Here is a 14,253-nt window from a genome sequence, read left to right on the forward strand (position 1 = left end):
AAGCATTATAATGGCCAAAATATCCTACAATTACAAAAATAGGATTTTGCAGTAAAAATGAGTCGGGTGTCCGCCATATTTTTTCTTTTCACCCCGGGAAAGTTGACGATCATGTGAGATGGGAACTGGCCATTAGAAATCGATAGGAAAAAAATACGTATCTATGCTTGTTAAATGAGTACGTCTTGCCCTGTGGACCAACGTAGCTATTACATGTTTGTGTGAGACTGGGTTGTGAATAAACAACAAATGCTCTAATCCACACTGCCAAACGATCTATAATCCACTGCTGCCGACAATAAACCACCCAAAACCAATAAACACACCCACCACCTATAGTGACTCAAAATATGTGACGTAAAAAACAGAAAATACTATTCATGTGGCTCCTACACGTAGGCTTATTGCATTTAAATGTTGGCGTTTTTATTGGACTTACATTTAAGTAAGTAAGTAATAATGCAGTAAGATGTTGTTTCATATGCCTTTGATGGTAAATATATATATATATATTTTGTTTGGTTAAATGGGTTTACATACAGATGCTGTGTACATGTATGAGCATGTATGAGACGCAGACCAATTGAATTAATGTACGTATATCCGTTATATGGGTACTCATTTATTTCTGTTTTGTATTTCCAGTTTCACAATGAAAATCTTTCATTAAACTTCAAGAAAAGCCAAATCCTTGTGATTATTGGAGGATTCAAGTTGTTAGCTTCCTGTATAGCTTGGCATAGTCATGCGCTGCAAGGGCAGAATAACTTGTGTTAGCTGTGTTTAAATGTTTGAAAGTAATGTCAGATTACAATCAAATAAAGAGTTTACAATTTAGATCAAATGTCTGGTGTTATTAATAAGCATGTTTGACTGCAGATGAACTGAAGCGAAACATCTGAAGGTGAGGGTGCAGTGTAATTGCTTCACCCTGTGTGGCTGTGGCCATCACAAGTCGTCATGCTTGCAAGCATTAAATAATGCTTGCAAGCACCATGTTTCCTTATAAGAGAGTCTGTCACACACAGAGCAGGAAGGAACTCTGAAGGAATCGTCATGCTTGCAAGCATTAAACAAGATCTATAACTTCATATTGATATTGTGTTTCTTTGCATATTTGCCTAACATCCTTTTCTCTAGACAGCAGCTGATTTTAAGTTGCGACAACAGAACCCACAACCTTCTGGTTGAAAAACGACTGCACTGAAGACATCTTAAAGGTTACAACAATATCTGATTACATTTCACAGACTACATGCACACACACCTTCACAAAGTCTCAATGAAAACAGGCAGAGCTCATTTTAGAAGGGTTAGAAATCAATGAAGACATTTGATTGGACATTAATGAACCCGGGGTGAGAAACACAAAGAAGAGCTCAACACATTTCTTCTTCTTGGCTTTTTATGACTTTGTCGTCAAAGACTTTGAAAGCTTCTCCAAGAGAACCATAGTGCTTTGATTACAGGGAGAAGGTCTTCCCAGCCAACCGCAGGATTATAGGCTGCCTGCGGACCCTTGTTGAGAGGGACCCGGGTCAACCGGTAAGCCCCCTCGACCTGAAAGAGAAACAGGGAAATACTTGTTATAAAACCACCAGTAGATTGTAGATGGGCTTTTTCAACTGGTAGAGTGTATTTGTTCTCACTGGAACAAAACTACCTGACCTGCTCTCACCTCTCTGTACCGTGTATACAGGCAGAGGTGTGAAGTCACTCATTTACTCAACTACTGTACTAAAGTACAATTTGATGTACTTTTACTTTACCTGAGTATTTAAAGGCAGCAGCTTCTGGTTCAGAATCACTGCTGGGTGAACCTGTTATGTATCTGAGCATATTAATGTTTATGTTATCCTAGGTTAGTATAGTGTATAGCAGAGGCTCTTCTGACTGCAATCCCTCATCACCATCAGGTTTATTTCCAGGTACGTTTACACACACAAGGAATTAGATTTAGATAGTCTGGTGGTGCGAACATAAACAACATACGAAAATAAGTTGCAATAGAAGGTAAAAAATATAAAGATAATAAAAAGAAGTATTTTTAAGAAACTATTTACCATTAAAAAAATTATTAGACAAGTATTTACATCAAGTTTAAATGTAAATATACAAAGAACCTCAAAAGCTACAATAATTAGGTTAATGACAATATGTGTACAAGAAGGGGATGAGCTGACTCTATTTCCTGAGGAGGATGAGATCCTTCAACGTGTGCAGCAAGATGTTGGAGATCTTCTACCAGTCTGTTGTTGCCAGTGCACTCTTCTTTGCTGCGGTCTGCTGGGGGGGCAGCATCAGAGCCGGTGACACCAGCAGACTGAATAAACTGATCAGGAAAGCTGGCTCTGTCATCTGCATCAAACTGGACCCTTTTGAGGCTGTGGTGGAGAGGAGGACTCTCAACAAACTGTTGTCCATCATGGATAACCCCACCCACCCTCTCCACTTGGAGAACATTCCTGCCCACTGCAATAACTCTACAATAATCCCCCTCTGGCTGGCAGACAACTCACATAGCCTCTCTGTTAACTGAACATAACATGCACACCTTCACACTTAACATTGTACATTTATATTATAAACTGCCCGGCCAAAAAAAAGGTCACAAGCCTGTGGGGGCAGTGCTATGATCTGGGGATGCTGCAGTGGGTCTGGTCTAGGTTCAGCAACGTGCCCAAAGAATGAGGTCAGCTGACTACCTGAATATACTGAAGGACCAGGTTATTCCATCAATGGATTTTTGATGCCAGGATCCATCGGGCTCAGATTGTGAAAGAGTGGTTCAGGGAGCATGAGATGTCATTTTCACACATGGATTGGCCACCACAGAGTCCAGACCTGAACCCCATTGAGAATCTTTGGGATGTGCTGGAGAAGACTTTGCACAGTGGTCCGAATCTCGCGTTATCAATACAAGATCTTGGCGAAAAATTCATGCAACTCTGGACAGAAATAAAAGTTGTGACATTGCAGAAGCTTGTGGAAATGATGCCACAGCGAATGCGTGCCGTAATCAAAGCTAAAGGCGGTCCAACGGGTATTAGAGTGTGTGACCGGTTTTTTGGCCGGGCAGTGTATATAATTTAATATTACATTTCCTATTTTTATTTCTAATTATTTGTTATACTTCATATTGTATTTTGCTGCTGCAACGAAAACATTTTGGGATGAATAAAGTATTTCTGATTCTGAAAATCCCATATGTCTGTGTGGCAGTGGGGTGTGGTTAGGGCGCCGGCTGCTGGAGTAATGGGAGTGGCTCATCTGGAGGCCAGACAGCTGATCAGAATCAGGTCTCACAATAAAAGCATGCAGGTAATCTGGTTCTGGTCTCTTGCAGTAGGCTGTGGTCTGAGAGGGGGACCAACGGACATGGAAGCGGACTGACATTGGTTCCCCGTTTTTCTGTTGCTGCCAACCTTCTATTTTTCAATAAACTTTGATTGTTTGCCACAAATCAAATCTCCTTCCGTAATTTTTAAGCCTGCGTGAGGCAGAAAGCCCCCAGTCTGTTAGATTTGATTACTTATACATGTGGCTTTGCATTTTCAGCTGGCCTTCTATAGTTTGACGAAGAATGAAAGAGCCTGCAGTCAGTGGGTAATGTCACTGAACTGTTGTGAGGAACACACCCTCCCCCCTGTGTTTAATACAATACTGCTGAACCAGCAGAGAGTCGACCCCTTACTCCAGAAGATCTCTCGTCACCTTCACTCCTGTCAGGTCCAGATTTCTCAGATGGGAGGGGTTGGACTTCAGAAATGAGACCAGAACAGCACAGCTGATCTCTGACAAACTGCAGCTCAGTCTGAATAAAGAACACATGATGATAAAAATCTGTTTATAATCCAGTCAGATGTTCAGGTCTGAAATTTGTTACTCAGCATTTAAATGAATAAGAACAAAATAATCTGTCTACTTCAGAGAGTAAACTTTATCTTGTCAAACTAATATTAGTTCAGACAACCTTTATTCAGACGCTATCGTTTACTAAATAATAAATACATAGATTTACTTTTTACAACTAGCATCTATTACAGTTCCTTTAAGAAGTAGTCAACATTTATGTCTGCAGCTCTTCATTTAGTACGTGAGATGAAAATATCAATAAAAGGACATTTACTGCTTTATGGATGCAAGTTATTAATGGACATAAATCAGGTTTAATTACAAACTGAACATGAGATCTCCAGTAGCAACAGAGAGTCAGTGAACTGACCTGAGAGTCTGCAGTCTGCAGAGTGGACTCTCCAGAAGATCTCTCAGCAGCTCCACTCCTGAATCCTGCAGATCGTTGTGACTCAGGTCCAGATCTGATTGATAACTGGATCATTCCAGAATTGGAGGACATTTTAAGTCCCCCATGTTGAAATTCAAATAATCCATGCCCAAAATGCTAAAACATGCACTTTTTGTGTACAATATACTTGTCCTGAGACAAGATGGGCATAAAGTTGTAGAAAAAATGGTTCCAAAATCTTATTTAAAATAGAAAATAGATCAAAAACACCCCTATTTTTTGCTTGTCCCAACTTCTTGGTGACCGATTTGCATGTCAAATATAACATTTAAAATAGTTGTTACTGTTACTCATATTATCACAATAAGACACATTCAATTCAAAGTTATCTTTCTTTAGGTAAGTAACTAAGTTGGTGCTTGCTTTGAAAGTAGCATTACATTCTGCAGCTAGCATGAATTCCTAAATGATAAAGCTAAAATAAGCATTGATTTGCAACCCTGTTCCTATAATTCAATCAATAGGAAATGACAGACACAGGGTTGCGCAATAGTAGTAGTACAATTAATTATTTTTAGAAAAACTACACTTTTATATATAGTTTAGCATAATCCTCATGTTTTAAAATCTTCCCAGATTATGAATTCCCTTTTTTGTGTTTTTAAAGTTGATTGCTATTGATTTTAAAGTTCTAGCCCCCTTTGAGCGCTGTTGAAAAGCAACAAATAAAATATCTAAAGTATACCATTGATGCCTGAGCTGGCTAAATCCTTTTTTGTGATGCTTTACTACCTGTTTTTATAAAATACATAACAAAAAAAATAGAAGAAAAAGGATTCATTTTTTTTATGTTTTGATGTCCTAATGTCCTCCAATTCTGGAATGACCCAACTACTGTAAATACTGCTGTGAGAAACCTCTGAAGGCCTTCATGAGTTTCACATGTCGCCTCCATCACTTCAATTCAACCATTATTATAAATAAAGAAAGGACAGTGTGGGTTTATTGTGCTCAGTATTTAAACAGCAGACATTTTATAGTGTTTATTTGAATAATTCAACTTCTGGTCCACATTAGTTTGTAAAGGGAATCACATCTGGACTTACACATCCTTCCTGCAGTTCCTGACAGCTGGAATCAGCCTCCATCGTCCCTCCTGTGAAGTTTTGTACTTATTCAGGTCCAACTCATCCAGAACCTCCTCTGACATCTGCAGCATGTAGGCCAGAGCAGAGCAGTGGATCTCTTGATCTGTTCTCTGACTTCTGGAACTCTGTGATCTCCTGATGTACTGAGTGGTCCTTCATCTCTGTCAGACAGTGGAAGATGTTGATGCTCCTGTCAGGACAAGATTTCATCACTGCTCCTCTCCTTCAGGTTGTTGATGGCTCTCTGGATGATTTCTGGACGGTTGTCTGTGTGACCCAGCAGGCCTCTGAAGAGTCTCCGGATGATTTCCGGACGGTTGTCTGTGTGACCCAGCAGGCCTCTGAAGTGTTTCTGGATGATTTTTGGACGCTTGTCTTTGTGACCCAGCAGGCCTCCTAAGAGTGTCTGGTTGGACTCCAGAGAGAGGCTGTGGAGAGGGCGGACAAACAGGTCCAGGTGGCCATTTTCACTTCAGAGGAATTTCTTCATGGCTCTCTCCAGGAAGACATCCAGGGATGGGTAATCCTGATCACTGCTATCACTGTTGCCATCGACCCAGTCTCTCTTCAGGAAGTCCTTCAGTACAGATGTATCTCTGTTGGTGTAGCAGTGCAGCATGTAGACTGCAGCCAGAAACTCCTGGCGCTCAGATGAACAAAGCAGTAGACTGTTTTCTGGGAGATCCCACTCTCTCCTTTGAAGATCTCTGAACAAACTCCTGCTGTGGACTCGTCCCATGTCCCTCATCATACTTCTGCTTCTTCCCCTTTGTCTGGACCAGCAGGAAGTGTGAGTAAATGTCAGTGAGGGTCTTGGGCAGCTCTCCTTTCTGGTCTGTAGTCAACATGTGGTCCAGAACTGCAGCAGTGATCCAGCAGAAGAGCGGGATCAGACACATGATGTGGAGACTCCTGGAGCTCTTCATGTGAGAAATGATTCTGCTGGACAGTTCTTCATCTCTGGATCTCCTCCTGAAGTACTCCTCCTTCTGGGCATCAGTGAAGCCTTGTACCTCTGTCACCCTGTCCACACACTCAGGAGGGATCTGATTGGCCGCTGCAGGTCGGGAAGTTATCCAGACGACAGCCGAGGGAAGCAGCTTCCCCTGATGAGGTTTGTCAGCAGCATTTTGACTGAGGACTGCTGTGAGACATCAGACACAACCTCATTGTTTCTGAACTCCAGAGAGAGTCTGCTTTCATCCAGGCCGTCAAAGATGAACAGCACTTTACAGACAGCCAGCTGCTCTGCTGTGACCTTCTGTAAGGCTGGATAGAAAACATGGATCAGCCTGAGAAGACTGTACTGCTCATCTTTGACCAGGTTCAGCTCCCTGAAGGAAAGTGGGATCACCAGACTCACATCTTGGTTTTCCAAACCCTCGGCCCTGTCCAGAGTGAACTTCTGCACTGAGAAGGTTTTTCCAACGCCAGCGACGCCATTGGTCAGAACCGCTCTGATGCGTGTCTGTTGGTCAGGTAAGGCTTTAAAGATGTCCTGGCACTTGATTGGAGTGTCATGGAGGGTCTCTTTCTTGGAAGCTGTCTCCAGCTGCCTCACCTCATGTTGGGTATTAACCTCTACACTCTGTCCTTGGGTGATGTAGAGCTCAGTGTAGATGCTGTTGACGAGGGTTTCACTTTCATCAGTTCCTTCAGTCACACGTTCCCATCTCCTCCTCAGAGTGGTCCTATGTTCCGCTAAAACCTCCTGCAGACTATCAGCTGAAGAGAAAAAACATGAGAGGATCAGGAAAATGCTTCTGAGAATGTGATAAAAAACAGACAGAGATGTTAATGTCAGTCAACTGTAAATGTTTTATAACCATCTGAATGGCTATGCTCTACAACAGTTTAGCTAATCAGAAACAGATAAAGCAGGAAGATGAATAAAACGCTGCATGTGTTCGGCTCTTACCTGGTACAGTTCAGGTCTGCCTGGCAGGACCCATCCTCTTCTCTCTGTGGAGATGAACACATCCTTTAAAGCACTTTACATCAGTGGAGCTGATTCTCACCATTGGGCAGGGCGTCACAAACTTTACTTTCAAGTTGAAATGTTTCTCGCTGCATGAATACGCAGGTGACGTGAATTTCACTTCTTCACTTCATTTGATGTGTATTTTGTAAATTGCGTGTTTTCTTTATCTTAATATTTTTTAAATGCATATTTTCTTTTGTAAAGCTGTCGTTCTCTCTGTTGCTGCTGTAGCAAATTTAAATGTCCCCTCTGTGGGACCAATAAAGGGATTCTGATTCTGATTCTGATTCATTGGTGTTGCCGGGCAGGATCTGTGTCTTTGCTTTGACTCTACATGTAATCTCTCTCTGTTTTATCTGCTAATACTAAACACAACCAGCTCACCAGGTTATCACTATTATCAATAAACATCTTAATAATACATGTCATTAACATGCCTAAGAAGTGAATAATGTTTTGGACGATATATATTTTGTTTTTAGTTAGTATTTCTCAACATTTTTGCCTTTTAAAACCATTTTATGCCACTGATACAATATTGAAATATCCTCAAGAAACTCTTACTTCCTTTCTGAGGGTCCAGGTTCATTACTGAAGTCTGGAGGTTGCCATTCTTTAGACCAGTCACTTTTCAGAGACAGACAGCTGGGGAATGGAGACTCTGCTCTCCATCTGTGGAAACAACACATGTTTTAAAAGTCATTAGTTCGTTAAAGAGCAGCTCTTGACTTCTGTCTGCTCACCTGAGTAAAGATTTTAGAGTTGTTCTGAATTTCCTGTTTTAGCGTCATGCTTGTGAGTTTCTGCTGTTACATTTCATTGGAGAGTGAAACGTTTTTAAATGTTAGATTTCAGGTCAGGTTACAGTAGAAACTCTTACTTTCTGTCTGAGGGTCCAGGTTCATTACTAAAGTTAGGAGGGTACCACATAGACCTGTCACTCTTCAGAGACAGACAGCTGGAGAGTGGAGATCTGTCCTCTTCCTCATCTTTTAAACCACTCCACTTATCCAGAGAGATAAAACAGTAACACTAGAGACAGACACACGCACACAAACGCAAACACACACACACACACACACACACACACACACACACACACACACACACACACACACACACACACACACACACACACACACACACACACACACACACACACACACACACACACACACGATAATAACACGCTTGTTTCAACCCAAACCATCATAGTTAATACACTTGGTTAAAATACAACTATCAGTCAGACTTCAGAAGGCCGCTCACCGTTTTGACTGCGCGTGCGGCTGTTGCCTGTAACTGTGATGAATCAGCAAACAGGAAATAGAAAGAGTTCGCAGAGGTCTCTTTGGACTCTAGATGTTCTGACATCAAGTCCAACAGAGTAAATAATGAATGTGCAGATCCTGGAGTTAACACTCACCCAGTCCTCCTTTCCGTCGAGCTGTAAAGTGGCGTCAGACTTCTTACTTTCACTTTCAACTTCCCCCTTTGTTCCAGCCGTATAAGCTGAACCAGTACACAACTATGTTCAGTAAAATAGAAATAGAGCTAAAAACAAGCTCAACAAAGTTATTTTAAAAAAAGAATAATATCACAGTATATATATACTGTATTTGTTTCTGGATTATAAACCCTGCTGTATTAATTGCATATATTACTGTATTTTCCCAGAATGGACTTTTTTGTTATTGGCACCAATACACATTTAAAAAATTGATTTCACAGTTGTAGCCCACCATTGAGCGCTATTAAAAAGCAACAAATAAATCAATCATCCAATAAAAAGTTAAGGTTGATGCCTGAGCTGGAGCGACGTTATCCTCACCATTTTGTTTATCTTCCTGTACATGATACACTCATACTCAATTAAATTGTAAATTGAGTATGTCCTTAGCAGTCTCCATCGTCACTACATATATATAAATATTAAGTGAGTGAGTGAGTGAGTGAGTGAGTGAGTGAGTGCGTGAGTGAGTGAGTGAGTGAGTGAGTGGTGTTTCACTTTAATAAGGAGAGGAATCAGAGGGTGTCTCAGCTGCTGACAGAGAGAGAGAGAGAGAGCAGCTTCCTGCAGACAGGAACAGTCAGGAACACAACAGCAGACGACTCCTCTCTGTCCGAGCTTCAGGAAACTGCTGCCCAAAAGTCTGGAATCTGAGGAGGTTTGTTAACGCACCAACACACTGCGCTCTTTTTCTTTTTGTATGTGCGACACAGGGGGGTGGGGGGGGGGGGCTGGGGGGAGCAGTGTGTGTACAGAAATAGCTCCCAGTCAGGATCGCTTGCAGACTGGCAGGAGAGAGTCTACAGCAGCTGAGGAACACTGACCAAATGTTCATTATAATATGGAGCTCCATCATGTTATTTCTCTGCTAGTTCGGAATCAGGAAATATTCATGAAATGATATTCAGTTTCGCTACATAACTCCTGTAGGTCAGGTGTTTTTGGTCGAAAAAAATACTTTCCAAATGTTCTTTTGTTCTAACATTATCTCAGAATACTTATTAAGATTCTTATATAAGTAAGTAACAATAATTAACTAGCAAATATATACATTTTTATCATTCATTCAGTAAAACCGCATTTACAGTCAAGGAAATAAGTATTTGAACCCCTGCCGATTTTGTAAGGTTGCCCACTTACAAAGAACTGAACAGTCTATACTTTTATTTCATATTTTATTTTACCGGTGAGTGACAGAATATCAAAAAGAAAATCCAGAAATATACATTGAAAAAACAAACATTTATTTGCTTTTAATTAATTTAAGAAATACTGATTTCCCACAATTAAACCCAAATTAATTAATATCTTTTTTTAATGTACATTCCTGGATTTTCTTTTGGATATTCTGTCTCTCATTGTTCAAATAAACCTACCATTAAAAGTATAGACTGTTCAGTTCTTTGCAAGTGGGCAAATTAACTAAATCAGCAGGGGATCAAAGTTTATTTCCTTCACTGTTAGTATTTTTCTCATTCACACGTGTCTCTGGGGATGAGGAGCAGATGACTTCTCTTCTCCAAGCAGTCTGATTCAGACCTGTCCTCCTCACAGCATGGGCTCTCCAGAGATCTGCTCCCTCTCCTGGGGCCACATGAAGGTGAAGGGCTGCTCCTCCAGCTATAAGGACTGTAAGGTGTGGCCTGGAGGCAGCCGGGCCTGGGACTGGAGAGAGACCGGGACCGACGTGAGTGGAACCAGAACCACAATACCCACAAGTACATAAAGCTTCCTGTGAACACACAACAGCAGGTTCCCCTTCACCTACAACGATACACTGGATAAGACTCAAAATGAGCAAACAACCATGACAAATGAATTAGAACAGCTGCTGAGAGACCACTATGAGATCAACTAGCACTATGAAAAAGAACAAAACAACCACACGGACAAAACTTGACTACAAAGAGACACAAAACCCACAAAAATGACCTCAAAGAACCACAAAGCGTCTCCACAGAATTACTACACCTTATGGTCTGTGTCTGGCTCCTATGGAGGAGAGGTGGAAGGGCCCTTCTGTGTCCAGGGGCCTGTTCTCTTTCAATCTAACCATGACAGGGCTCACACATTTTCTCTCCCCCCCACCAGCATAATCCTGGGGTGCAGCCTGCTGATCTGGAGGAGGTGCTGAAGAAAGGGGTCGAGCTGCTGGTCATCGGCAGAGGCATGAGTGAAGCTCTGCAGGTAAGTCTGGGCCACAAGCTGTCCAGTGTATCCACGGTAACTAAGAAGTTGGAAGTAACTAAGTAGATGTACTTAAGTACTGCACTTAATACAATTTTGAGGTACCTGTAATTTACTTTTCATCCTTTGTTTTGCTGCTTGGTACTTCTGCTTCACTTCAATACAGAATAACATACTTTTATTCCACATTTATTGAATCCCTTCATTTACTTTACAGATTTGGATTAATGATGTGAAATATAATCAACAATAGGGTTCGAGTTATAATCTGAGCTTTATGGGGGCAGAGTTAAATACATCAATAACGGGGGATATTTATGAGGGAGAAAGAGAGACTTCAATGCTCATTACGTGGTCCAACATGCCCACTACTTGCTACAAACTTAAATATGAAAAGGTTCAGCTATGTTTGGATGAATGGGAGAGGGTCAAATTTGTCAACAGGACAAAAACATGCTTTTCTTTTAGCCTATTTACCTTGTTATCGTAAATAATACTCATTACATAGAAAAATGTATAATTTGTGATAAAATTAATGGTTGTTGGTAATGTATTAGTGACCCCCACAGATGTATGATTCACTGCTTTCATAGGAGCTCAGACCCCTCCTTATGGAGGAGTTCAGAACCCATTGGCTCCCACATAACTCGAACCCTCATCAGCCCTTAAATCAGACTTTAGTTCACCTGGAGTAAATCCAGCAGCTACCCTGCAGTATACAAAGCCATTCAAACTAGCTGCACCTTTACCAGCTCTGAGAACACTTTAATGATCAATAATTATAAAACATATCAGAGATATTATTCTGAAATGGATCAATCAAACAATGACTACTTTTACTGTCGCTACTTTAAATACATTTAGATGAGAGTACTTTCTACTTTTACTGGAGGAACATTTAGAATGCAGGACTTTTACTGTGACAGAGTATTCCTACACTCTGGTACTTCTACTTTACTCAAGTACAAGATCTGAGTACTTCTACTTTACTCAAGTACAAGATCTGAGTACTTCTACTTTTACTCAAGTACAAGATCTGAGTACTTCTACTTTTACTCAAGTACAATATCTGAGTACTTCTACTTTACTCAAGTACAATAGCTGAGAAGTACTTTATTCTTTTATCAAGTACAAGATCTGAGTTATTCTTCTTTATCAAGTACAATATCTGAGTACTTCTACTTTTACCTCAAGTACATGACCTGAGTACTTCTACTTTTACGAAGTACAAGATCTGAGTCTTCTACTTTACTCAAGTACAAGATCTGTATACTTCTACTTTTACTCCAGTCACAAGATCTGAGTAGTATTCTACTTTTACCTCAAGTACAAGATCTGAGTACTTCTACTTTTATCCAGTACAAGATCTGAGTACTTCTACTTTTACTCAAGTAAAGATCTGAGTACTTTATTTTTCTCAAGTTACATTATCTGAGTTGTACTTCTACTTTACTCTAAGTTCAAGATCTGAGTACTTTACTTTATGCAAGTACAATATCGGAGTACTTCTGAATTTTACTAAAGTACATGACCTGAGTACGTCTACTTGTACTCAAAGTACAAGATCTGGAAGTACTTCCTACTTTACTCAAGTACAAGAATCGGTACCTTCTACTTTTACCCAGTACAAGAATCTGAGTACTTTCTACTTTAATCTAGTACAAGTTCTGGTACTTTACTTTTCTCCAGTACAAGATCTGAGTACTTCTACTTTTACTCAAGTACATGATCTGAGTACTCTCGACTTTTACTCAAGTACAAGATCTGAGTTCTTCTACTTTTACTCAAGTACAAGATCTGAGTACTTCTACTTTTACTCAAGTACAGATCTGAGTACTTCTACTTAAATCAAGTACAAGATCTGAGTACTTCTACTTTTACTCAAGTACAAGATCTGAGTACTTATACTTTTACTCAAGTACAAGATCTGAGTACTTCTACTTTTACTCAAGTACAAGATCTGAGTACTTCTACTTTTACTCAAGTACAAGATCTGAGTACTTCTACTTTACTCAAGTACAAGATCTGAGTACTTCTACTTTTACTCAAGTACAAGATCTGAGTACTTCTACTTTATTCAAGTACAATATCTGAGTACTTCTACTTTTACTCAAGTACAAGATCTGAGTACTTCTACCTTTACTCAAGTACAAGATCTGAGTACTTCTACTTTTACTCAAGTACAAGATCTGAGTACTTCTACTGTTACTCAAGTACAAGATCTGAGTACTTCTACTTTATTCAAGTACAATATCTGAGTACTTCTACTTTTACTCAAGTACAAGATCTGAGTACTTCTACTTTATTCAAGTACAATATCTGAGTACTTCTACTTTTACTCAAGTACAATATCTGAGTACTTCTACTTTTACTCAAGTACAAGATCTGAGTACTTCTACTTTTACTCAAGTACATGACCTGAGTACTTCTACTTTTACTCAAGTACAAGATCTGAGTACTTGTCCCACCTCTGCTGATCACTTTAAGAATTTATCCTGAATATCAACTTCAGAAATCCTACTTCCTGTGCGCCTCCTGTGAGGGATAGTGCAGCGAGGTTTCAGTCTCAGGGCTTACCTGTCTATCTTATTTCTGGTAGGAGATGGTTTTTTTATATGAACGACTTTCCTGTGAAAATGGAGTGAATACAGAGGAGCATGGAGCAGCTGCTGTTAGGAGACTGTGGAGCCATGTGTGAAATGTGTGTGTGCTCTCCTCAGGTTCCCTCCTCCACGCTGGACTTTGTGACGCAGAAAGGCGTGGACATCAGAGTGCTGCAGACTGAGAAGGCCGTGGCTGAATACAACAAACTGGCACGCCAGGGCACCAAGGTGGGCGGGGTCTTCCACTCCACCTGCTGATGATGTCTTACTGCACTGAGATGGCACAGAATGGCCTCTTATCTCTCCTGGAGCTGTAGGGGTTGGGGTTGACCTGACCCTGGTTGAGCTCCATCTCCAGACCTGAACCCACTGAAGACCTCTGAAATGACCAACATAAAGCTGGCCGGCCACCTCAGCTCCAGGAGAGACAGGAAGTCAGCCAACAGCCGCTAGCAGAGAGGATGCCCACACACAGGAGAGCAGGGATTGTAAATCAGTATTGAATACTGTGGTTTAAAAATAAAATCTGTCTGTCTTCTTTGCATCAGGTCTAAAACACAGCCTCCTTTGTGTGTGTG

General features: G+C 40.7%; 1 protein-coding gene and 1 pseudogene across 3 annotated transcripts; one reads left to right on the forward strand and one right to left on the reverse strand.

Moving 5' to 3' along the window:
- Nucleotides 1-606: 606 nt before the first annotated feature.
- Nucleotides 607-9,200, reverse strand: LOC134880081 (NLR family CARD domain-containing protein 3-like; annotated as a pseudogene).
- A 126-nt stretch (nt 9,201-9,326) lies between these two features.
- aamdc (adipogenesis associated, Mth938 domain containing) lies at nt 9,327-14,219 on the forward strand. Of its 3 annotated transcripts, none has more exons than XM_063906812.1 (4): nt 9,327-9,543; nt 10,350-10,572; nt 10,977-11,072; nt 13,793-14,219. In XM_063906812.1, the coding sequence occupies exons 2-4, from the start codon at nt 10,441-10,443 to the stop codon at nt 13,931-13,933; spliced, it is 369 nt and encodes a 122-aa protein (XP_063762882.1). In that variant the 5' UTR covers nt 9,327-9,543; nt 10,350-10,440; the 3' UTR covers nt 13,934-14,219. The 3 variants fall into 3 exon arrangements, with proteins under 3 accessions (XP_063762882.1, XP_063762880.1, XP_063762881.1); XM_063906810.1 differs by having other exon boundaries at nt 9,340-9,543; nt 10,440-10,572; XM_063906811.1 differs by having other exon boundaries at nt 9,356-9,543; nt 10,391-10,572.
- The last annotated feature ends 34 nt before the right edge of the window (nt 14,220-14,253 follow it).

Source organism: Eleginops maclovinus, chromosome 18 (genome assembly GCF_036324505.1).
Source record: "Eleginops maclovinus isolate JMC-PN-2008 ecotype Puerto Natales chromosome 18, JC_Emac_rtc_rv5, whole genome shotgun sequence".
NCBI lineage: Eukaryota > Metazoa > Chordata > Actinopteri > Perciformes > Eleginopidae > Eleginops > Eleginops maclovinus.

Bases quoted from the DNA above. Each gene is read 5' to 3' on its own strand.
- aamdc (XM_063906812.1), top strand. From the start codon at position 10,441: ATGGGCTCTCCAGAGATCTGCTCCCTCTCCTGGGGCCACATGAAGGTG. The intron at 10,573-10,976 runs GTGAGTGGAACC...CCCCCCCACCAG, and splicing joins GGAGAGAGACCGGGACCGAC to CATAATCCTGGGGTGCAGCC. The intron at 11,073-13,792 runs GTAAGTCTGGGC...TGCTCTCCTCAG, and splicing joins GCATGAGTGAAGCTCTGCAG to GTTCCCTCCTCCACGCTGGA.